The following is a 26,320-nucleotide window of genomic DNA, read 5'->3' on the forward strand; positions in this document are numbered from 1 at the left end:
CTAACACAGCATGTTGTATTATTTTTCAAACAAAAGTTTTAAATCTGCCTATACCCAACCTAACAATGAAGAATGGGATGTTTTTCTCTGGATTTCTGTTTGCCACATTTTGTGCGGAGAGATTTCTTTTGGAGCTATTTTTACGCCCTCCCCCTCCCCCCTGGTGCGACCTCCACCTGCGCAACCGCTTGGTCCGGGGCGAGGGGGATAGGGCAGAGGAGACCCCAAAATGCACTCTCGAAGACGCTCCCGAGCACCCTGAAACCTGTGAGCAAATTATTTTACTCTCCAGGTTAATCTAGTTCCCGTTATCTCAAACCAGGGTTTAGAGGAACAACTAAATCCGGAATGTGGAGCTGGAGGGGAATGCGTGGCAAAAACCCACGGGAAAAAGAGAAAAGCTGTTTCAAGAACTATGCTGCAACCCGCGAAGGAATGGCTTTTCTCAAGCTGCTCTAACTAGCTGCTTTTTCCGTGCTCATCGAACTTGCTTGAGTTCTTAGGGAAGCGCCTGCCTTTTCGGTGCGTGGCGAGGGTGGGCGGTGGCCGAGAGTCGAAGTCGATGGCCAAGGGAAGCGAGTTCCCCTTGGATGAAACTTGACGCGGACCCTGGGTTCCCAATTGGGGGCCCACCACGGTCTTGGGTGCATGGGCTGCGACTGGCTTTTTTTTTTTTTTTTTTTTTTTTTGGGCGGGAGGGCAGATTGGGGCGGGGGGAGGATGAGGGAGAACTGCCTAGGGCTTTCCCCGAGCCGCAGAGTCTCATCGCTCGCCACCGCCCGCGCGGGCTTCCGGCTGAGCCCCGGGCTCGAGCCCCGCACGCGGCCGAGGTCAGAGGGCAAGCTTGCGGCAACCCCAGGGCACGCGGGCAGCGGGGCGGGGGGCGGGGCAGCGGTGGCGGTTGCGGGGCATGCGCGGCTCCGCGCGCGGCTTCTCAAACATGGCGGCGGCGGCGTGAAGACCTGTACCGGCTCGCTGGACCAGTGTGACAGAATTTCCCTCTTTTCGCCGACGAGACTCGAGGTGCGTGGCGACTCCAGGCCCCGTGAGTACCGGGGAGGCGCAGCTGTGGCGTCTGGGCTCCGGCCGTTGTCTGCGGGCGGGTGGGAGTCCTCGGCGGCGCGTCTCCCGCGCGGAACGCCCCCTCACCGCCCCGCGGGGTCCGGCCCGAGCTCGGCCCCGCACTCCGGTCACCCACTCTCGGTGGCCTCACCCTCGAGGTCAGAGCTCCCCTGCCCCTCAGCGGCCTCATCCCCAAGGCCGGGGCTCCCCTGCCCCATGTAGCGCTTTCCGCGACGCCCCTCACTCACCCGGGGCCCGGTCGCTGGACACCGGCCCATCCCGCCCGCGGCGTTCGGGTGCCGGGCCTCTCTTCCCCAGTCGTCCCCTTACCCGAATCTGGGACAGCACTCTCCAGAGCATCCTCCGGCCGTGGATGGGGCCGGGCTGGGGTCTCGGGACAGCGCGGGTGGGCGGCGGGGCTGAGGAGTAGGGATGACTTTGCGTGGTCTGGGCTGAAACGCGCCCGGGAGCCTTCCGGGGACTTGTGAGATAACTTTTGGAGTTTGGAGGTAAAACGTCAGTGCGGAAGGATGCGCCTGTGGCCGAGCGCGGGCTCGGGTCCCGGTGTCAGGTGTCCGTTGGACTCGCGGCCCGGGGCTCCGGGCGGTTGGGTGGGGGGCAGCGCCGGTGGCTCGCCCTCCTCGGGGGAGAAGCGGGGCGGGAAGGCGTGGCCCGCCCTGGGGGTGGGGTGCGGGTGGCAGTGGGGGCCGGAGAGCCGGGCTCCAGCTCTCCCCAGGAGCGGAGAGGCGGCCGCCGTGCACTTGCGGCATGAGTGGGTCAAAGGACCACTGTTGCCTTCACTTTGAGATACCGTTCTCGCTTTTTCCACCTGGATATTGGTTGTGCTACACCCTAGTGTGAATCGCCAGGGGAAGAGCGAGTAGACGAATTTAATAGATTTTGCGTCTTGAGGTTATACGTTGCTTTGAGGGCTGAGCTGAAAATTCGCGCCGCCTTCCCCTCGCCCCCCCCCCCCCCAATGTTAGGGCAGCACAGGTATTTAGTTACAGGTTCCCGTTTAAGGTCTTGATTTTTTTTAAAAGAGGTTTTAATACGTTTGTCGTTCATTATAAAGTGTGATTTACAATTTGGTGTTAGCCTCTTCTTTGAAGAATTAGAAGATTAACATTTATGACGTACCTATAAGGTGACTTTAGGACAGACATCTCTAAAAGTGAATGGGTCGGTTTGGAGGGGAAAACTGAGGCAGGGAAAGTGAATACTTCCTTCTGATCATGTGATTTGCGAAATTATTGGAGATGGTTTTCTTCCTGAAAACAACTGCAGATGCTGCTGCATTTTTAATGCTCCCAGAGCTATTCATATTTCTAGTTTGGGGAAAGAGTATTATAAGATGTATAACATTTATGGAGTACAACTTCCTATGACAAGCAGTTGTATTATAACGATAGTTCATAGACTCATATTTAATTTTTCTCAGTAACACTGCTTGGCAATGTTCTTCAGTAATGACAGTTCTGCCTCTCTTGCCATTCTTTTTTTAAATTACGCGTTAAATAATGTATTTCCAAGGATGAACGTTCTTTCACTATGTTTGTGGTTTTGTATATTTAATGGCAGGAATGTGAAAATAGCTTTTGGAATTGAGTCCAATTGGGATTTTGAGAAAAGTTTGAGTTCTCACCTGATGCCTTGTATTTGTTTGGCTATGTCTTTATCCATATTCTTCAAAACAGTCGGATAGAATTTTTTATTTTTAATTTATTTTATTTATATATTTTTGGCCGTGTTGGGTCTTCGTTGCTGCGCACAGGCTTTCTCTATTTGCAGCGAGCGGGGGCTACTCTTCGTTGAGGTGCGCGGGCTTCTCATTGCGGTGGCTTCTCGTTGCGGAGCACGGGCTCTAGAGCGCAGGCTCAGTAGTTGAGGCACACGGGCTTAGTTGCTCCACGGCATGTGGGATCTTTCTGGGCCAGGGCTCGAACCCGTGTCCTCTGCATTGGCAGGCGGATTCTTAACCACTGCACCACCAGGGAAGCCCCTGGAGTCACTCTTCAAGAGGTGGTGTTTCTCATGAGGCAGTTGGTCAGTCTTTTTGATTTATGCTTCAGTCAACACATTTTTATTAGCTATCTGTGCTGCCTGTAGTATGGGGTTCAGTTCAACCTACTGCTATGTGTGCTGGTTTCTGGGGTGTTTAAGGCTTCCCATTAGTAGTTTATTCCTGAAAATTTCAAGATTATAGTTAAGAAAATCAATACGAATGTAGAACAAGTAGTCCTCTTATTTCAATGGCAAATTCAGGGAGTCAATGTTTTGGTCATAATTCTCTAAACAAAATTTGAGTGGAACTATGAATTATTTCTGACTTATGTGATATTAACTTTGTGCCTTTTTGTTATGATTATGTTGATATAAAGATATATTTTTATGAGAGATTGTTTTCTGGGTCAAACAGGTAACATACTGGTTAGGCTTGAGAGAGAAAATGAATTACTGGTATAAATTGAAATCAGTATGGGCTCTGGATAGTGAGTTTTTAATGCTAAGTAACTTTACTTCTATGACCAAGAAGTTTAGGCTGTAACAAGATATGAACTGATAATTTAGAGCACTTTCTGTTTTCAGAACGTTTCAGAAATCTCTCTGAGCTAAAAAATAACAAGGGTTATGATGGTCAGCTTTAAGCCAGATGTGACTCTCATTTTCTTTTGGGTTTGTTCCTTTTTAGCTGCCTGCCTGTTCCTCCCAGATGCTTCCTATCGCCCCTCTTCCTGCCCCTGTTCCCTTTGCTGTTGGTGTCTGTTTCCGCATCAGTGAAATGGTCAGGGTAATCCTGCACTCTCTCACTGAGAAATAATTGATGATAGTAAAGTGCCTTGAGAAGACTGAGTAAATGCCAAATTTTTTGAATGAAAATGATGTAGCCCTTTTTTCCACTTAAGGAAGGTCCAAATCCCAATTTTAGTTTGAGCTCTTGCAGGGTGGGGAGAAAGGGAGGGAGGAGGAAAACTTCACTTGAATATTTTACTGCCCCTCTGTTTGGGTTAATAGAAATGACTGTTGGAACTTTGGTAACTGGAACACTGGAGGATGCAAAGGATCCTCTGCTATTTGAGTTATTAGTCACCTCTAGTTTTTTTTTTTTTTTGCCAGGTTACTCTGCTGCTTTTTTTCCCTTTAGGCCAGGGCAATTTTCATTCCAGTTGTGAATGGAAATCTGAGGTCATGTTCTCTATTAGGTCACCTCCCTGGGAGTCTCATTGTCTCCTCCTAGTAATATTCCTGGTTTTTAGGATGTATAAGATATGAACAAAGTGAACTCTGCTAACCATCAACGTTAGAGCCATGAGGCTATGGTATGAATATTGGTCTGCCATTGCCAGATATTTTGTACTTTGGAGTGAGCAAATCAAGTGCCCCTAAGAATTTAAGGAACATTATTAGTGTCTGAAAATTACTATATAATATCTTAGAATTTGAAGTGATTGATGATTTCAGGAACCAAAGATGTGGAAATTTTGAAAATGGCAAATGTTGGTCATTTTGAAAGGAAAAGTTTACCCTTCCTTGGCTTGGAGTCTTTTTTTGTTTTTGGCTGTGTTGGGTCTTAGTTGCTGCGCGCGGGCTTTCTCTAGTTGCCGAGGGCTTCTCATTGCGGTGGCTTCTCTTGTTGTGGAGCATGGGCTGTAGGGCGCGCGGACTCCAGTAGTTGTGGTGCGTGGGCTCAGTAGTTGTGGCTCATGGGCTTGGTTGCTCCGCGGCATGTGGGATCTTCCCGGACCAGGGCTCGAACCCGTGTCCCCTGCATTGGCAGGCAGATTCTTAACCACTGCGCCACCAGGTAAGTCCCGTCTTGGAGTCTTAATCTTTATAATCCTTTCGTCTTGGGGAAATAAATAAGAGAAACCACTGCTCTTAGATTAAAATAGGTTGGTATAATTTAGTGATAAGTTTTCCAGGCTCTAACTAATTTGAGCTTTGGTTACTCTAAGAGTAGAAATGACTTTACTGTAGCGATAACGTCTCATTTTTTAAAAAATAGCAGAGGTGACCTTTTTTTTTTTTTTTTTTGCGGTACGCGGGCCTCTCACTGCTGTGGCCTCTCCCGTTGCGGAGCACAGGCTCCGGACGCGCAGGCTCAGCGGCCATGGCTCACGGGCCTAGCCGCTCCGCGGCATGTGGGATCTTCCTGGACCGGGGCACGAACTGGTGTCCCCTGCATCGGCAGGCGGACTCTCAACCACTGCGCCACCAGGGAAGCCCGAGGTGACCATTCTTAAAGCATGATAACTTCAGAAAATTTCAGAAACCATCTAAGATTTGAAATATGCATATGTTGTTTGGTTTTCACGAGTAAGGCGTTTTTGCTTATTTTGTCTTTACGTTGTCTAATAAGTAAACCTTGGCTACCTTAGAAATAATAATACTTGTGATTTTTATGCTAAATGATTTCTACTAAACATATATTCCTAAACCTTTCTCTTACTTTTATTTTTTAGGCATGTGATGGAAAGGTTTTAGCTTAAGAAATGAGAATATCTTACTGTGTTAACAGTGAAAGATTTGAGGCTCCTATAAGCAGTTTATATGATGGTGCTGTTCAACTGAATTTCATACTTGTCTGACATAGACTAGGTGAATTCATTATTTAACCAAGGAGTTAAAAAAAAAAAGATAAGCTTTGTATGAGTAATGAGCTGGGAAACATTTGAAGGTAGAGAGCATTTGACTACCTACTACTTGTGACCTGTGTTTATGGCTGTGGCTCTGCCCCTTCCTAAGTTTATAGGAGCAAATTGTTGTAAGAGCGGAAAGAGAGTACCCACCTTTTGTGGTAACATGCCATTGTAAACTTCTGGAGGGACAGGTATATTGCAATTTTAGGGCATATTTTGAGGATGCTTTCTTTTCTCAGGGGAAAGGTGGTGGAACTCTCTTCGCTTTTTGGGTTTAGAATACATATTTGATTTTTCTCGACCTCTGTTTCTCATAAGGATTAACTGGTGTTGAATTCCAGACAAACAGCTCCGTTTGCTTGGTATGTACCTTGTAACCTTGACATAGTCTTTTAAGCAAATGTATTGACAAACTTCTTTTAGTTTTAAATTAAGCAGTGAGTGAATCACATGCTTACTTTCTGCAGTTCTCTTGCCTCTCTGAATACAGTTGTAAACTTGTGCCCTTTGCTGTGAAACTGCCTTTTTTTTTTTCTTTTGAAAGATGTTAAGTATAATTTGGAGTGTTTTCCAGTATACTTTAAAGTTATTTGAAAAGTAATGTTCATTATTCTCTTTATTTTTTATTAATTTGGTAGAGTTTCATAAATCTGTTCAAATGAACTACATTGTCTTTGATGGTTACTAAAAGAATTAAACTATAGTACTCAATAATTTAAATACCTTTGTATATTGCTTGGCTTTAGATTAGAAACTCTGATTTGAGATTTTTTTGTGCTGAGGTTTTGAGAGGTTGTAGAAATGTTTAAATGGGTAATTTACTGACACCTGCCTCATGTTTTAAGCATTGTCAGGGATGTTTAGTTTTCTGGTCACTTCAGATTGTGGTTTATTGCATGCTTTTCTGTAATCTGTTGTCTAGCAGGGATTGTTGTTGTCATCATTTCCATTATTTCTTGTAGGGCCAGTGTTAGAAACTATAAATCTAGACTGCTGTGATAATAGGAACAGGCTGTAACCTGACCCAGTTCTTTTGTCAAAATGTCGCACCGGAGAGCTGCCTGTGGTAAATTGACATGCCCTGCTATTAACTTCAGTCCTCTGCAAATGTCGGTGGGCAACAGGTCTTTGGGCAATTAGCCTGTGGCCGTGCTTTAAAACCTTAGGAATTTACAACTATAAACTGGGATTTTGGCAACCCTTGACTTTTTTCATTTATCTGTTTTCTGAATGACTCACTTCTTAACTAAATGCATAGCATTCACATATATTGTTTTAAAATTGTAAGGGATTAATTATTTAACTTGGAGACTATAATTTATTTATTTGGCTGCTTTGGGTCTTCATTGCTGTGCGCAGGGTTTCTCTGGTTGCGGCGAGCGGGGGCTACTCTTCGTTGAGGTGCGCGGGCTTCTTATTGCAGTGGCTTCTTGTTGCAGAGCACGGGCTATAGGCGCGTGGGCTTCAGTAGTTGTGGCACACGGGCTCAGTAGTTGTGGCATGCGGGCTCTAGAGTGCAGGCTCAGTAGTTGTGGTGCATGGGCTTAGTTGCTCCGCGGCATGTGGGATCTTTCTGGGCCAGGGCTCGAACCCGTGTCCCCTGCATTGGCAGGTGGATTCTTAACCACTGAGCCACCAGGGAAGCCCTGGAGACTATAATTTGTTAGATAAATTAAAATTTTTTTAAAATAGTTGTTTTCTTCTTGGGTTTGCTTTAACACAGAAAAAGATTAATTTCTAAGTCGTTGGGGGTAGACTTTACTAAAGCATAAGTAAGTTGCTCCTCCAGAAGGCTTGATTTGATACATCCTCACTACTAAAAATGTTCATTCTTTTAAAAAAATATTTATATTTATTTATTTGGCTGCACTGGGTCTTAGTTGCGGTGTGCGGGATCTTTTAGTTGCAGCATGTAGGATCTAGTTCCCTGACCAGGGATTGAACCTCGGTCTCCTGCATTAGGAGCGCAGAGTCTTAACCACTGGACCACCAGGGAAGTCCCTAAAAATGTTCATTCTTAATATTGACTACTCACAGTTCAGAGATGGGATCTTATTTTTAAAAGTAATTACAACATTAGAATTTAGATTTTTTCTGATTATATTTATAAATATATCAGAAAATGGGGAAATTTGAATACTAAGTAAATAGAGTAGATGCTTGTGAAATCTTAAAATGATGAATCATGTCCAATTCAACAAGTTATGTATAGCTGTGCAATGGATATCCTACAGGTGTCCCTCTGTATCTGTGGGGTATTGGTTCCAGGACCCCCTCGGATACCAAAACCTATGGGTGCTCAAGTCCCTTATATAAAATGGGTTAGCACATTCGGCCCTCTGTATCTGTGGGTTCTACATCCATGGATACTGAGAGCCAACTGTATACACTTCTGTAAACCTGTTAAGATAATCATCTTACCAGGATCAAATTTTTAGTTAGAAGAGCCAGCTTCTCTTTGTCAAAGGAAAACATATAGCTATAATATATTTCAATTAAGTCAAGTGCTTTTGCATTTAGGTATAAATGTGAAGTACTTCTTGAAATGAAAGTAATAAACTATTTTCAAGTCAAAATGAAAAACTTAAAGGTGTTATTTTATGCAGTTAATTTAGACTTCTCTATCATTTTCTTGCATATTGACTGAGCAATAAAGAACTTTTTTGTTTGTTTTTCAAATTTGAAAACAGTGTCTTTATAACAAGATAGACTAAAAAAGAAAAAAGTTCTACCTGTGCTATTTCATCAATAGTTTGTGGTGAATTATGTGTGTGTATAACTTCAGTCACTTCTTTCAACCTTTTCTTTAAAACTACCAGCAGACATATATGTAAACCTCTTTTAGCCTTGAAACTTCTTATACTGTTGATTATGCTCAAGGGGATATAATGAAATATTTTTGCAGTTAAATTATTTTGTGTGTAGGGACTGTGTCTTTTCCTTTTTTTGTGAATATTGGTTTAAAGCGCATATTTTAGTTCAAACTGCTATGTAGTTGCAATTTATAAACTGAATTCTGGTACAGCATAGTATATCTAGATCTTCTCCCTGGAAAAATGGCTGTAATAATAACACATTTGTACTGGGGCCTGTCTTTTTGAGACTTCAAACATCCTAGAAATCAAATTCAGAGTAAGAAAAATGAAGGTGTATTAGATGTTGGGAAGGAGGGAGATGTGGGGACTGGGGGACTATCTCATATCTCACAGAACTTTCTCCTTGGCCCACCGATCTAGATTTGTGGGTAAACTAAGACAACAGAGTAGACATTGCAGAAAAGAATGGAGAACAATGACAGCCAAAAGAAAACCTCACCAAAATTATTTTAAAAAACCACAATGTTCTGGGACTATATGGTTTAGGTATAAATATACTGTAGCACAACAGATTTACTCATTTTGCAAACATTTTGGGGGCCGTACTATGTGATAGACATGGTGGATAGACACTGCAGAATACAAAGGTGAACCAGACATAATACTGCCCCCAAAAGCTTATCTAGTAGGGGAGATAAGGCATGCACAGAAACACAACAGAAGCAATTTTAGCATAATGGCTTAGCATTCATGGACCTAGGTTTAAATCCAGCTGGGTAATAATTGTACAGGTCTTTGAGCTTCAACATCTTTAACTTTCAAATGGCCATTAATAACAGTATTAACCCTACAGGCTTGTAATAGGCTTTAGATAAGAAAAATGACTATAAAGGCCCTAGTTGGGTACCAGACATTTAGCAAGAGGTCAGTAAGTGACAGCTCTTAGTATTTATTATTACCACTGCCAGCACCACCATCAGTAGACCCCAGGGACCATAATCTTTATTTTCTCCTGCCTTCAAGGATCCATTCTGTGCAGGGTACATGGTGTGTATGTCTCCTTACTTCTCCCTTTCAAAGCTTGAACAGTGTATTGTATCCCTGTCTTTTGGTGTCTGACAAACTTAGGTTTGAATCATTTTTCTTTCACTACCAGCTTTCCGAGCTTCTAGAATCAACAGAACTTGGTAACTGATAAGATATTGGGCAAAGGAGGAGGGGACTCAAAGATGACTTCTAATTCAGAAAAATTGGGAGTTTGTGATGTCTAGAATAGGAAGCAGAGGAAGAGGAGCTCATTTTGGAGGACAAAAGAGTTTTGTTTTTTTGTTTTTCTGTTTTCTGGCCGTGCTACTCGGCTTGTGGGATCTTAGTTCCCCAACCAGGGATTGAATCCAGGCCCCCTGCAGTGGAAGCGTGGAGTCCTAACCACTGGACCACCACGTAATTCCCGAGTTTGATTTTTAAAAATATGTAGTATGTGAGGAGTTGTGAGGCATTCAGACTGATGTTCATTTGGCTAGAGTAGAAATTTTGGAGAGAGATTGGGACTAGAGGTGCTGATATAGGAGTTATGCACATAGGGATGTTGCATGAACCGTGGAATAGAACGAGATTCTAAAAATTTGTAGAATATAGAGGAAGAGACTGAGTGACTACAGAAGATCAATGGCTGGGACAGAAGGAGGAAGTAGACACAAAGAGATAATAGAGGTAGGACCACCAGGTCCTACCTACATATGAGGCTCAGAGAGGAGCGGTGTCTAAGATGAGGGTTGACGGATCTATCACAGAGGGTTCCTGAAATGTCAAGGGGAAGTAGGACTGAAACACTGTAATTGGGTTTGTTGTCTGGGGGGTAATTGGGGCCTTGGAAAGCAGTTATAGAAGTGAGGAGGTAGAGGCCAGATTGCAGGAAGTGAGGTAGCCCAGCAACTCTTTGTGTTATGGGTGTTATCATTATATTTATTACCCAAAACCCTGGTTATCAGGAAACAGTAGTCTGGTAAATGTATAATATAGTTGAGAATTTTTCTACACCGATAAAAAATTCAGTGTTGTCTCAATTTAAGGTCACTTTACTCTTTCAAAAAATGTGGATTTTAATGTCTGTCAAATGGGAGGTTGAGTGAACAAGTGAATAATGAATGCTTAAATTTGGACTTTATTCTCACCTATGGGACTTCTGTCTGACACATATGGCAGCAAACCTTGCTGTTGCTGAGGGAACAAATTTATTTTTTTCAGTTTAGCATCTGTATTTTGTTTATTTTTATATTCTCTCAGGTTGAGATTCTGTAATTCCATCCATTTTATAACATCTGACTAATGGCCTGAAGTCGAAAAGGGCCCTGGGAAATTTCTTGCTAGTTCCTGTCCTTGTCAAAATGTTGCCCCTTATTGACTCTTCAGGTAGTGGTCTCTAATTAGAGACTCAAGGTGTATTACTTCATCTTCAAAACAAAACGCAATGGAAAGGCAAAAAGAAAAAAAAAAGCAAACAAATAATGGAAGAGCCCTGTAATCTTAGAATTATGGACCCATTAACTTGCTAAATAGTCCTTTAAAACTGTCTTTCTCAAAAAAAATTGTAGAATTTTCTCCAGAATCAGATAAGAGCAATAGGAGTTTTAGGTTTAATAATTTCACTTTAATCAGTGTTTTACATTGTTTAATCATACTGAGAAAATGTTTTAAAACAATGCAAGACTTTCAAAGCATTTGTTGATCTATTATCAGCCCTTACTTCTGTTATAAGATACAATCTGCAAAACAAATGGTTTTGTAAAAGACCCCAGTCTATCTATCCTTGTTCAAAGCCTGCTGGATACAACTACTAGGTTTAGTGTAACTGTGGTCTTGTGGTAAATGAAATAAATGTCAATGTCAGACACTATAACCTACTACATTTTTGGGCTTATACTTGAATTTTTGGATTTATTTTTTAAAATATTTTTGAGCACAGTGGATGTGCCAAGAGCTGTTATGTGATTCAAACACACAGTACCAGGTAATCTTTATTATTATTATTTTAAAATATTTATTTATTTATTTGGCTGCGTCAGGTCTTCGTTCCGGCATGTGGGATCTTCGTTGCGGTGTGCCGGGATCTAGTTTTCCTGATCTAACCCGGGCTGCCTGCGTTGGGAGCGTGGAGTTTTAACTGCTGGACCACCAGGGAAGTCCCTGGATTTTTTTTTTTTTTTAATGCAGTGAAGTTGCTCCTTATATACATTTAGTGAAACATTCTCTTAGTGCTGGCAAAAATAAAACAAAGCTTTTAATTTTTCTCTCCCATGTAACATGGAGAACTACTTTGGGGGTCTTATTTGAGTTTTTCTTGAAGTGCTGAGGCAGTTCAAAGTATATTGAGAGCAAAGCTAAGCTTTTCTGTAGTTTCTTCTGCAGACCACCATTGTGGAAATGAGGTACGTCTTTATTTCTAAAAGGTCAGGCTCCTAATATTTTCCAGAAAGGTAATAGCTGTGCTGTCTGTGTATGTGGTATGTAAGTCTTAACTCCACAGTATATCTTTATTTGAAGCATTCTGAATTGATGCTATCCAGGGTTTACCAACAGATCATGGTGTAGTCCCTTAACTCCTATAATCTCTGTCCTTCTACTGCGACTGAAGGACATAGGTGAATTACATTGTAATGCTGGGGCATTATAACAGGGACAATGCAAATTTTATTTTTTCTCAAATTATAGTCAAAGATACTTCCTATTAAATTAGCCAGTATTCCTTTACATCAGAATCTGTACAAATTTCTCCTAGTATTCAGTCCTAGGAAAACGTCTATCTTTCCCATTCAATTTGTATGTGCTTTTTTTTTTTTTTTTTTGGGTGCATTGGGTCTTCGTTGCTGCGCGCGGGCTTTCTCTAGTTGCGGCGAGCAGGGGCTACTCTTCGTTGCGGTGTGTGGGCTTCTCATTGAGGTGGCTTCTCTTGTTGTGGATTGCGGGCTCTAGGCACGTGGGCTTCAGTAGTTGTGGCTTGTGAGCGTAGTTGCTCTGTGGCATGTGGGATCTCCCCGGACCAGGGCTCGAACCCGTGTCCCCTGCATTAGCAGGCGGATTCTCAACCGCTGTACCACCAGGGAAGCCCACAAAGGCCATTTTAGTTCACAGAGAACCTAAAGCTATTTCCAATACTCACCAACCCTAAAGGAAATAATATATTCATGAATAATTATACCTCAGAGTCATCCAACATGGGGTGACATCAAGTTTTTTTTGGCTTTAGCTAGAATATATAGGCTTTCTGATAATGCTGGTTGGGAGATGGTGGCTGCTTTCTTTAGTAATTATATGTCTGGGCATTATATATATATGTATATTACTGCTTAATTTAAGAGTGCCTTAAAGTTAGCATTTGTTTCTTTAAACAACACCTTTTTAGTTTATACTTTGGAAGAGAATAAGTAATGCTCAGGAATCAAAGTAGGAATGTAGTTCCACTTTACAATGTAATTAATGTTGTGTTAATGCTAAAACTCACTCACCTTGGGGTGTTGGGATGGGATAGAAAACAGTCTTTGAGCTTCCAGTTGTTCAGGATACTATGCTAGATGCTGTACCTATACTATCTCGTTTAATTTCATGACTACATTTAATTTCATGACCACACTATGAAGTGTAGATGGTATTAGCCTTAATTTACACATGGGAAAACCCAAGACTCAGGGAGATGAAGTAATTTGTAATGGCTTTAAGCACTAGAAATAATATTTTTGTGTAATTGTTATGGCTGCCAGTAACCATCACAGTAACCATATAATTTGTTAAAACTTATGTGATAAGCCAGGATTGCATATACAGAGCTTCTTAATAATATAACAACATTTAGGGATTATTTTAAAAAAACTGTCAGGGTACATTCCCCCCACAAATGAAAATAACTTTCTCTGATTATTTAATATATACCATTGTAAAGAATTCAAATCATACATAAAAATATAAGGAAGAAAATAAAGGTCACCTGAAATCTCACCACCCTGTGATGCAGAAAAGGAGGATCACCAAAATATTTTTGCATTACTTTATGCAAGCTTGTGCAAAATTTTATACAAATAGAATTATATCACACAAAATATATTTATAATGCCCTCTCCCCCACACACCCCATCATCTTTACCCTCCCAGGTAAGCCTTATTAACAGCCTAGTATATGTCCTATGTTTCTCTCCATGCTTAAATAATCTTTTACTCATATAATCCTATAGAGACCCGTATATACATTTAGAGTGAGATTTTAGTTACTAACAGAACCTTTGAGTACTTTTTTTTAAGTGCAAGGCTTTGTGCTAGCTGTGGGAGAGCTACAAGGAAGAGTAATTCTCAATCACTTTACAGTCTGTGAGGAGAGGTGAGCAGGTAAACAACTCGTATTATATAAGACTTGCTTCCATATCTGCTCCACAGCCTGGGAGCCCTGCCGGGGATCTCCCAGAGGGCAGAGGCCTTGTCTTGTTGATTCTTACGGGCATAAACCCTTGACACATGGGATTATGCCCACATGTCTGTAAATAAATGTCTGTAACTAAAAGTCATGTGTTCAAGTAAAACAAAAAAGATTATTCTCTTTGCAGGTTTAAATGGATTAGCTTTTGTAGTTTTGAGAGCCCAGTAGAGAGACAGTTGGTATATTTACTTTGTTCCTTTGGAATGGAATTACCCATTTTCCCATCAGAGAGTTTGATTGGGCATTTTTCTAACAAGGAGGATGCTGTAATATTTTGCTGTACTGTTTTGTCTGTATAGTGCATGACACTTTGAAGTTTAAGATAGTTTAAGTAGTGATACTTTTTAAGACAGAACTCTATTTGCTCAAAAGTAAGTTTAGGCATTCACTTTGGTTGTACATTTGGTACATAAATTGAATGAGAATTTACACATTTGCATATGCCAAATATAGAACTTGGATAGTAGGAATATTGGAGAGAGTAGGAAATAAAATAAGTCTCCAGTGAAGTTTATGAATTTCAAAATATTTGAAAAGAAACAGTTTTATTAAAGGTTGGTGAATATTCACTCAGGTGTTCAGTTTGAATCTACCTGTGCGTAGTGCTGTTCTAGGTGGTGTGGAATATATATAAAGGAAATAAAACAGGGCAGGATCATATTCTCTTAAAGGGAAAACTATTTCATTTTACATTGGAATGATTGGTGCGGTGGAACATGGAAGCTACATGGCTCAAGAGGGAAGACAGTAAAGGCTGTTTATAGTGAAGAAGAGTGTTTAGGGCAAATGATTTTGACTTTATCGTGACCCTGCAAGAACTCTTAAATTACCACAGTGGACACAAGCTCACTTTTGATGATGTCTTCCTAAAAACTCACTGCACTGTAAAACCATAATGACTGAAAGGGAAGGCTTATTGAATCACTGACTCATTTCCTAAAGAGTTTGGGTTCTTTTTTTATGTTGAAGTCTTTTTTTTGACATGACTTCGGACTTCATAAGAGTATATGTCTGCTCAGTGGTGCTGAATGACTATGATAATTGAAAAGGAAACGTTTCCAAACTCTGAAAGAGTTGATTTTGTCTAATATGGCTAATCTCAAACTAAAGGGGTCTGGAATTCTTTCTGTTTTTATCTAGGGATAAGTAGAATATTTGATTCTTTGGTCTGTGGTTCTACCTCTAAAGTAAGTGCTTTGGATTCCAAAACACTGGTTTTGAAGTTAAGAATATTTGCTTTGCATTTAACTCTAAGAAGGTTCTATTTTAATAGGAGTACTTATTTTACATTACCATCAACAATGAATGAGAGTTCCAGTTCCTCATCTTCACCAGCATTTGGTAGTGTTAGTCTTTTTAATTTTAGCCATTTATGTGGTGGTATATCATTGTGGCTTTAATTTGTGCTTCCCAGAATACTAATGATGTTGAACATCTTTTCACATGCTAGTTGGCCGTTTATGTATCTTTTTTATCGAAGTGATTGTCCAAATCTTTTGCCAATTGTGTTTTTATTGGGCTCTGTTTGCCTTTTAAAATTGAGTTGTCAGAGTAGTTTGTATATTCTGGGTACAGATCTCTTATCAGATATGTGTTTTGCAGATATTTTCTCCAATCCTGTAGCTTATCCTTTTATTTTCTTAACAGTGTCATTTGAAGAGCAGTTGTTAGTTTTGAAGTCCAATTTATCATTTTTTGTTTTATGTGTTGTGCTTTTTTGTGTCATATCTAAGAAATCATTGCCTAACTCAAAGTCACAAGAGCTCTATGTTTTCCTCTAGAAATTTTATAGTTTTAGGCTTTACATTTACATTTATGATCTATCTCAAGGTAGCAGTTTTTGTCTGTTGTGAGGTGTTTTTTTTCTTTTTTTTAAATTGAAGTATAGTTGATTTACAATGCTGTGCCAATCTCTGCTGTACAGCAAAGTAACTCAGTTATACACATACAGACATTCTTTTTTTAATATTCTTTTCCATTATGGTTTTTTTAAAAGATTTTTTTGATGTGGACCATTTTTGTTTGTTTATTTACATTTATTTGGCTGCGTCAGGTCTTAGTTGTGGTGCTCAGGCTTCTCTAGTTGCGGCGTGCGGGCTTAAGTTGCCCCACGGCATGTGGATCTTAGTTCCCCAACCAGGGATCACACCCTCTTCCCCTGCATTGGAAGGCGGATTCTTAACCACTGGACCACCAGGGAAGTCCGTCCATTATGGTTTACCACAGGATATTGAATATAGTTCCCGTGCTATACAGTAGGACCCTGTTGTTTATCCATCCTATATAAGTAGTTTACATCTGCTAATCCCACACTCCCAGTGTGGCATTTTTTTTTCTTTATTGTTTTGGCCGCATCGGGTCTTAGATGTGGCATGTGGGATCTTCGTTGAGGCACGCGGGATCTTTTGTTGTGGCATGTAGGCACTTTGTTGCAGTGCGTGGACTTCTCTCTGGTTGTGGCGTGCAGGTTTTCTCTCTCTAGTTGTGGCGCGTGGGCTCTGTAGTTTGTGGCATGCGGACTCTCTCGTTGAGGTGGGCGTGCTCAGTAGTTATGGCCACGGGCTTAGTTGCCCCACGGCATGTGGGATCTTAGTTCCCCGACCAGGGATCGAACCCACGTTCCTTGCATTGGAAGGCGGATTCTTTACCACTAGACCACCAGGGAAGTCCCCAGCATTTGTTATTTGAAGACTTTTTAATGATGGCCATTCTTTTTTTTCCCCACCCAGCTTTATTGAGGTATAATTGACTAATAAAATTGTAGTATATTTAAAGTGCACAAAGTAATAATTTGATATTCATATATAGTGTGAAAGGATTTCCACAAGCAAATTAATTAACATATCCATCACCTCACATATTTCCTTTTTTTTTTTTTTAAGATTTCACATGTAAATAATACCATGTAGTATTTGTCTTTGGCTCATTTCATTTAGTATAATGCTCTCCAGGTTCATTTGTATTGTCACAAATGGCAAGGTTTCCTTCTTTTATAAGGTTAAATAATATTCCATTGGACATATACACACCACATTTTCTTTATCTGTTTATCTGTCGATGGACACTTAGGTGTTTCGATACCCTCACTATTGCAGATAATGCTGCAGTGAACATGGGAGTACAGTTATTTCCTTGAGATGATTTCGTTTCCAGTGATGGCCATTCTGACGGGTGTGAGGTGGTACCTCATTGTAGGTTTTTTTTTTTTTTTTGTATGTAGATATGTTCTAGCACCATTTGTTGAAAAAATAAGCAAAAAACCAAAACCATCCTTTGTCCACTGAATTACCTTGGCGCTTTGTTGAAAATCTATTGACCGTATATAGGTGCACCTTTCAGGACTCTCTGTTCTGTTCCATTGATCTGTATGTCTGCTCTGATGCCAATACTACTCCATCTTGATTAAACAGTACTTTTGGATAAACAGAAAATTTAATCATGGTTAAATCCAGTTTCTCTTGTGATTAGTGCATTTTTATCCCTATCCAAGTAATCTTCCAACTTGTGAACATGATACATGGATTTCTTTATTTAGGTCTTCAGGAAAAGTGTGTGTATGTGTATAGAGTATATACACATGTATATGTATATATACATGTATATATGTGTATAGAGTCACTTTGCTGTAGAGCAGAAACTAACACAACATTGTAAATCAACTATACTTCAATTTAAAAAAAGATAAAAAAGATTTGGTTTTAATTATTTCTAAACATATATTTTCACCTTCTAGGATTTACAAAATCACTTACTCAACTAATGGGAGGAATTGATACCAGTTGAGATTCAGAACTCAGTTATGAGTTAGAGATTTTAGAGAAGGACATAGGAACCTGGGTATATCTTCTATGTGTGACCCATCCCTGAGTTTTTTTGAATTGAATCCCTTTGTGTAGTAATGGGACTTAACTTTAATGTAATTCACAGCTTTTTACTTTCTGACTAGAGTTGGTTAAGTGCCTTTGTTCCCTACCTGGATTACAGCTCGTCTCCCTTTACTTTCTGCTTCGATTCAGCACTCTCTATATATTTCACTTTTTCTTTTGCTGCTAGGCTATAGTCCTTAATTGACAGCATCTTCCCAGTGGTATCAAATAGCCAATCCATTTAATTATTTCAGTCTGACTTTCAGAGGAGAAGTCTGGGAAGGAAAGGTAATGCTTTGCAAGTCATCTGTGTATGGGTGGCTCCTGAGAGACTGTAGAGGGAGATGAGAGCCCAGAAGGAATCTGAGCAACTCCAGCATTTCATAATCAAGTAGAGGAGGCAGGCTCTTCTTTAGTGTCCACTCATTTTATACCTTCAGCCTGAAATTCCTCTCTCATTCTTCTCTGTTCATTGAAATGCTCACCTTTAAAGTACCAGTTTACCTACCATTTCCTCTGAGAAGGCTTCTTATATATTCTCAGTTCACAGTACCTCCTAACTTCCCAAAGAACCTGTATTTTATCCTGCTTTGTTAGATAATTATTTATTTATCTGATCTGATAATTAAATCTGATCTTTTTTTCTATGAGTTTGTTTCTTTGTTTTTAAAGTGTAATTGACCTACAACACTATGTTAGTTCCTGTTACACAACATAGTGATTTCATATTTCTGTACATTTCAAAATGATTACCACGGTAAGTCTAGTTACAATTATGATCTGTTACCATACAAAGATATTACATAATTATTGACTGTGTTCCCCACACTGTACATTTCATACCTCTGACTCATTTTTTGTAGCTGAAAGTTTGAGCCTCTTAATCTCCCTCACCTTTCTTTCTTCCTCCCAACCGCTTACCCTGTGGCAACCCCCTGTTTGTTTTCTGTATCTATGACTGTTTTTGTTTTGTTATGTTTGTTCATTTGTTTTTTTTTTTAGATTCCACGTATAAGAAATCATACAGTATTTGTCTTTGTCTGACTTACTTCACTTAGCATAATACCCTCTAGGTCCATCCATGTTGTTTGCAAATGGCAAGATTTTATTTTATTTTTTATGGCTGAGTAATACTTCATTGTGTATATATATCACATCTTCTTTATCCATTCATCTGTTTATGGACGCTTGGGTTGCTTCCATATCTTGGCTGTTGTAAATCATGCTGCAGTGAACGTAGGGGTGCATATATATTTTTGATTAGTGTTTTTGTTTTCTTTAGATAAATACCCAGGAGTGGGGTTGCTGGATCGTACAGTAGTTATATTTTTAATTTTTTGAGGAGTTTCCATACTGTTTTCCATAGTGGCTGCACCAATTTGCATTCTCAACAACAGTGCACGAGGGCTCCCTTTTCTCCACACCCTCACCAACACTTGTTATTTGTTGTCTTTTTTTTTTTTTCTTTTTTTCTTTTTGCGGTATGTGGGCCTCTCACTGTTGTGGCCTCTCCTGTTGCGGAACACAGGCTCCAGACACGCAGGCTCAGTGGCCATGGCTCATGGGCCCAACCGCTCCGCGGCATGTGGGATCTTCCCGGACCGGGGCACGAACCCATGTCCCCTGCATGGGCAGGCGGACTCTCACCCACTGCGCCACCAGGGAAGCCCTATTTGTTGTCTTTTGATAATAGCCATTCTGACAGGTGTGAGGTGGTATGTCATTGAAGTTTTGATTTGCATTTCCCTGATGACTAGTGTTGTTGAACATCTTTTCATGTGCCTATTGGCCATTTGTATATCTTCTTTGGAAAAGTGTCTGTTCACATTCTCTGCCCATTTTTTAATCGGGTTGTTTGTTTTTTTGATGTTGAGTTGTATGAGATATTTGTATATTTTGGATATCAACCCCTTATTGGATATATTATTTGCAAATATCTTTCACCATTCAGTAGGTCGCTATTTCATTTTGTTGATAGTTTCCTTCACTGTGCAAAAGCTTTTTAGTTTGATGTAGTCCCATTATAGCTGATTTGTAATAATACCACCATTCAGAAATGTATTACGTTAAAAGGAGGTAGTAATTGATTTTTCACCTTGTAGGAAAGAACACCAGAGAGGGATACCATGGGGCAAACAGTGAATGAAGGTAAGATTTACTTGTCTAAAGATGATAAATATTTTTATTTATTCATTGGGAATGAGTATCTTTTGGTAGATTGAATGTTTGGGGGAAAAAAGCCTTTTTAAAAGTAAAGTTATAGAAGACGTTAGGTGCTTAGAATTGGAATTTTAGAACTGAATAGCTATTAAAGGTAATCTTGTCTTCCCTTCTTAGTTTTATAAATGAGAAAGCTGACACTGAGGGAGTTTAAGTGAACAGGTCATAAAACAATCTGTGACAGCCAAGATCACAGTCCAGATTTTCTTACTCTAATATGGGTGATTTAAAAAATGCTTCATCCTGTCCTGCTCTAGTGAGAAGTTTGCTCACTGTCCCATGAATATGCCACACTCATTTGCACTCTCTGTTTTGAGTTGTGTTTTCTTTCCCGTTAATACATTCTTCATACCTTTGTTGTTCTAAATCCTGTTCTTCCTTCAAGACCCAGTTTAAGTCTTCTGTCTCTCATGACTTTTTCTCTGGCTGCATGCTGAATGTTGTGCTCTGCTATTTCCATTTTTGTCAAGTGTATTAGTTTAGTATAGTCTCTGTACCTAGATTCTTAGCTTCCCTAGAGCAGGAACCAGGCCTTTATAATTTCACTTTCTTTCCTATTAGAAAATCTTACTGTAGAACTATTTAGTAAATATAAATGTGTACTGTCTTCATACTATCCAAATTATTTAAATAGAGAGCAGCCCATACATCCCTGTCGAGTGTTCACGTATCTTGAAGAGTCACTCAGTCATAACCAGAAAGTAGATCTGTTACCTTAAATGGTACACCTGGCATCATTCATACATTCTTTTTTAAGAAATTTGTCACTTGACAATTCAAGCATCAGTAAGGGTAAAACAGCAATAGATAGAAACACATGAAGTGTGGTTAAATTCGTTAGTTCATAATGATACTAAAAAACAAAACAAAATTTATTTGTTATCTGTGGAGAATGGTAGAGATACGACTCTTTTTTTTTTTTAATTTTTAAAATTTTTTGGCTGCACGGCATGTGGTATCTTAGTTCGCCAACCAGGATCGAATCCATGCCCCCTATATTGGAAGCACAGAGTCTTAACCACTGGACCGCCAGGGAAGTCCCACGGATACAATTCATTATCTTGAAAACTAGAAAATAAAGGAAAAGAACAAAGTGTTGATTGTGACTTCCCTTTGTGAGCTCTACCTCAAGGTAACTGAATGGTTGAAGAGGGGAGGTTTCTCTCTATAGGAGTTTTCTGGCTAATAAAGACAGGACGATAATTAGAATACCTCCATTTTGCAACCACTAATGAACTAATGGATCTAGGCAATAATCATCCATGGCAGCTCATATCACAAAAAGAGAGAGAACTAGGTATATTAGGAACCCCCTGTGAGAAGTACCTATGAAGTCATCTTCTCTCTTCCTCCCAAAGAAGCCAAACCTGAATCTGGTTAAGCTCTTCTGGCTCGAAATAGCTATACGAATTAAGAGAAAATATAAGGACCAGAAGAACCCAGCATTATGAGGAAGTAGTCAGCAAACTCCAGGTTGGAAAAATCTGAACTGGTATCATCGGCAAAAAAATTGCTAGGGGAAGGGGGAAAAAGAAGGAGGAGGAGGAGGAGTCTATAGATCAAAAGAAATTTAAGAAATGTATCTGCCATTGCTCTGTATGGACTTTATTTGGGTCCTGATTGAAACAGACACATTTAAAATATTTAGGACAATGAGGAAAATGAGAATACTGACTGCTTATTTGATAATATTAAAGAATTTTGGTTAATTTTTCAGCATAATAATAGTATTATGATTAATTTTTAAATGAGTCATTTAAGAAATATATACTGTAATAAATGTGGATGAAATACATCTTAGACTTGAAGTCCCAAGGTCCAGTACTGTTTGAGTTCCTCAGCCTAGCACAGAGAAAAACTTTGCCTAGTCCATTGAATTACATTGTAATTTAGCTTCCCTTTTTTTTTTTTTTTGCGGTACGTGGGCCTCTCACTGTTGTGGCCTCTCCCGTTGCAGAGCACAGGCTCCGGACGCGCAGGCTCAGCGGCCATGGCTCACGGGCCCAGCCGCTCCGCGGCACGTGGGATCCTCCCGGACCAGGGCACGAACCCGTGTCCCCTGCATCGGCAGGCGGACTCTCAACCACTGCGCCACCAGGGAAGCCCCCCTTTTGTTTTAAATTCTCAAAAGCTTGCGCTTTATTTCTGAGGCACATTAATCTGAACATTGTAAGGATCAGCCTAGCTCATTTTGGTTTGTTCGTTCATTCATTTAACAAATGCTCAAGGGTGTTCTGTATGCCAGGTCCTTTTCTAGGCACTGAGGATACAGCAGTGAACAAAGGAGACAAAGTAAAATTTAAAAATTCCTGATCTTTTGGAGCTTATATTTGAGTGAAGTGAGACATACAGTAAACAAATAAGCAAATTATAAGGTACATTATGGGCTTCCCTGGTGGCTCCGTGGTTGGGATTCCGCCTGCCAATGCAGGGGACACGGGTTCGAGCCCAGCTCTGGGAAGATCTCACATGCCGCGGAGCGGCAAAGCCCGTGTGCTACAGCTGCTGAGCCTGTGCTCTAGAGCCCTCCAGCCACAACTGCTGAGCGCACGTGCCACAACTACTGAGGCCCACATGCCTAGGGCCCATGCTCCGCAGCAGGGGAGGCCCGCGCACTGCAACGAGGAGTGGCCGCCGCTCGCCGCAACTGGAGAGAAGCCTGCACGCAGCAACAAAAGACCCAACTCAGCCAAAAATAAAAATAAATAGATAGATAAATAAATAAATAAAATTTAAAAAAGGTACATTGTATATTGGAAAGTGAAGTCCTATGCAGAAAATGAGGATATTAATTATAAAATTAAAACTGGCTTCTATTAGAAAATAGTTTTAGTTTATGGTTTTTATAAGTACTCTTTCAAACTGTTTCTCTGGCCTTCTGTTATTTCTCACTATTTTCTTTCTTTTTTTTTAAGAGTCAATGGATGCAAAGAAGGAGAATCAAGAGAAGGCTCCTCAGTCAGGCACATCTTCTGTGCAAGATGGTAGGTTTTAAATTAGTTCAGTACAACATATTTTTCTTCCTCACTCAGTGTTGATATAAACTCTTCTCTTACTGCTTTTGGTATAATCTCTGTATAGTAAGCTCCTGTAAATATAAAATCTAAGCAATAGGAAAGGTCAAAAAGATAGTGTTTAATTTTGGAAATTTTACTTTGGTTTCACGTAGAGAGGGATTAAGTTAAAAGATAACCCTGTATTTCAGTGCAAATGTTGCCAAATTAAAGATATATAGTTATTAATTACCATGAATTACCAATTTAAAATAATTTGATTATTAATAAAAACTCTTCTAACACTAGAGTCAATGTGAAAGTCCTTTTTTGATGGTCAAAAGACAGTCCAGTGGATTAAAGCTTAGGCATTGAGGGGGTCTGACAGATCTGTTCTAGAATCTTGGCCTCATTCTTTACTGGCCTTGTGACCTTGGGCAAATTACTCAACATTCTTAGTCTCCTTTTTCTCCTGTGTAGCACAGGGATAATACTACTTATCTCGTGGAACTATTAGAATTAAAGAAAATGAGTGTAAAGCACCTAATATAATGCCTAGGCTTATAGTAAATGTTCAGTAAATGTTAACTTTGTTTATGAAGTCTGAGTTATTAATTCATGTTTTAAGTTTTTTTTTATTGTGAACAGCATGTATATAGCACTACATCAGAGACTCAGGAGATAGAATCTGACTCATTGCACCTGCTCTTAAGGAAAATGAGAAAATAAGTCATACATAGACAAAAGGCTGAATTTAAAAAATACTACAGCAAACTTACCAGAGATTTCCAGGCAAACCTCTTGCCCCTTGTCTTTCTGTTGTAGCTGCCCTGCCAGCCCTACTCTTGGAGTAAGTAGTTCACCCATGACTTTCTGTTCCTACAGGAAGATTGCCTATAGAGGTAATCCCCATGGAGTCATTCTTTCTCACTGTAGCTGTGTCCTCAGTGTTTCCTTAGCTCTCTTTCTCATTGGCCTTGTTTTGTTCCTCAGGTCTTCCTTCCAACCCCCAAAACCCTCCAAAGGAAATGGAGGCCATTAGGTTAGAATGTTCTTCCTTATCCCTACAAATTCCTTTCCATTTTTTTAATATAACAGTTTTATTGAGATATAATTCGTATATCATACAATCCACCCATTTCAAATATACAATTCAGTCCTTCTCAGTAGTACATTCCCAGAGTTGTGTAACCATCACCATAATCAATTTTAGAACATTTTCATCACCCTAAAAAGAAATCCTGTACCCAATTAACAGCCACTCCCCATTTCCTCCCAGTGCCTCTCCCTAGGCAACCACTTATCTATTTTCTGTCTCTATAGATTTTCCTATTCTGGAAATTTCATGAAAATAAATTTGAAAAAATATATTCTTAAAGGTTGAAACTAGTTAACTTTTCAAAATTCTCAAACTCTGAGAAATTCTGATTAAAAATGATATTACTTAATCAAATTGACAGACATCTGCAGATATTTCTCAGGGCTCTCACTCTAACATCTCATTTTAGAAATCAGTGAGTGACTGCTGGAAGGTAAGCTCCAAGAGAGCCAGGATTTTTGTCTGTTTTATTAACTGCTGCATCTGCAGTACCTAGTACAGTGCCTGACACATACTGGTGACCTTCTATGGGAATCCATTGATGAATAAGACAGACATGATTCTTGCTGTCTTTGAGCTTAAGTAGACATTAAACAAATGCCCAGTTACAGTTGTGATAAATGCTATGAGGTATTGGGTGCTGATCATTCAGCTGAGAAGCTTCAAGCTCTAGATATTTTGCCCATTTTCTTTACATAGCCTCTGAACCCAAACCCAGCACTGGTAGAAGACATTATGATTCTGATTTACTCTGGAGAAGACTGGGGGGCCTCATAGATTATGTTCAGTTTGCTGAAAGGTGTTTGGGTTAATGTATGGACTAGAATAGAGTACAAATCAAACAAGAAGGACCATAAACATGTGCAGGTAACAGATCACAAAGTTATGTATGTACATCTGTCTCATGAACAGGTCTATGAGTTCCCAGGGCTCCTTTCTGAGAGAGGGTAACCCCCCCCCCCCCACCCAAATCTGTCAGTGAGGATAAGATGCAGAGGCAGACGGGAACTTCATGCTTGTCTGTGACTTTGACTGTTTTGGCTCCTGGTCAGCAATTCCAGCTGTGATATTGTAGATGTATCAAATCTAAATTAGTAAAGCCTTTTGCTATGTGTGTTTCCCCCATGTTATTGGCAGGCTCTCATCATATGGACAACCAAGCTGAACGGTTCTGTGGACTAAAAATTTTTGCCTTATGAATAAAGAAAAAAATTAAGGCTCCAAAGGTTAAATTAACTAGCAGTGCAATAGAAAATAATTGTATTATGGAGCACTGGTATAAAGGATTTGCTAGTTCAAATTATAGCCCATTAAGACACAAATGGTAATAGAATATTTTAAAAATTGTGTTGGATAAAGTATTTTCCAATGTCGTTGAAAAATTTTACAAATGTAACTGGTTTGTGGAAGAGTCTTAATTAAGTTCTTTGAGGTATAATTGTGAAATGGTTTTGATTTCTCAGTCATTATTTTCAACTTATACTCCTTTCTTCCTGGTATGGTGGCTCCTTAATGACATCCTAGTCAGATTTTTTCCCCCATTCATGTTTTGTTTTGTTCTTCTTTTGTAATGCTCTCCAAGGTCATATGGTGGTAGAGCTTCAGTTAGAACCTTGGGTCTCTTGATTGTCAGGTTAGTGCTTAGGAGGTCACTGAAATAACCTGGTCAGTTAAATTTTGGAACCACAGATCTCAGTTTTCACTTTTAATAAAGCTATCCAGTATTCTTAAGTTTAGGCACAACTATGACATTTAGTTTTAGAATAATAACATAAACCATTTATTGAGTTACTTGCATGTGTACTACTTCACTTAGTTCTCAAAATACCTTATATCATATGTATTACTTTCCTCATTTTATAGGTGAAGGAACTGAGGCTGAGAAAGTGAAATGACTTGCTCAGGGTCACATAGCTAGTAAGAGGCAGAGTCCGACTGAAAGGCGGCAGGTTCATCTCCAGAGCCTGTGTTCTTGACATTCTGCTGCATACCTTTCAGCACTGTGGTAGTGCTTGCTTTACATTATCTGGAAGAAGAATTAAACCCAGTATTTTTTCTTTTAGTGGAAAAATCTCTAAAAGGGTATACAGTGTTACATATGACATGCTTAATACCACATATAATATGTGTACATACACATATAAATGCATACTTTCAGGT

At 40.0% G+C, this 26,320-nt stretch overlaps 1 protein-coding gene across 5 annotated transcripts in view; it reads left to right on the top strand.

Annotated features, from left to right (window-relative positions):
* The first annotated feature begins 895 nt into the window (after positions 1-895).
* The window catches only part of SCML2 (Scm polycomb group protein like 2), an 86,661-nt gene continuing 61,236 nt past the window's right edge, over positions 896-26,320 (top strand). For 2 of the 5 annotated variants that reach the window (XM_033849559.2, XM_033849564.2), the window contains exons 1-3: positions 918-1,045; positions 19,951-19,996; positions 22,984-23,052. In XM_033849559.2, coding sequence (XP_033705450.1) covers positions 19,975-19,996; positions 22,984-23,052 — 91 coding nt within the window. In that variant the 5' untranslated portion in view covers positions 918-1,045; positions 19,951-19,974. Of the gene's footprint in view, positions 1,046-19,950; positions 19,997-22,983; positions 23,053-26,320 lie in introns of all 5 variants that reach the window. The other 3 variants (XM_033849560.2, XM_033849563.2, XM_033849562.2) reach the window with 3 other exon arrangements.

This window comes from Tursiops truncatus, chromosome X (assembly GCF_011762595.2).
Source record: "Tursiops truncatus isolate mTurTru1 chromosome X, mTurTru1.mat.Y, whole genome shotgun sequence".
In the NCBI taxonomy this organism is placed as follows: domain Eukaryota; kingdom Metazoa; phylum Chordata; class Mammalia; order Artiodactyla; family Delphinidae; genus Tursiops; species Tursiops truncatus.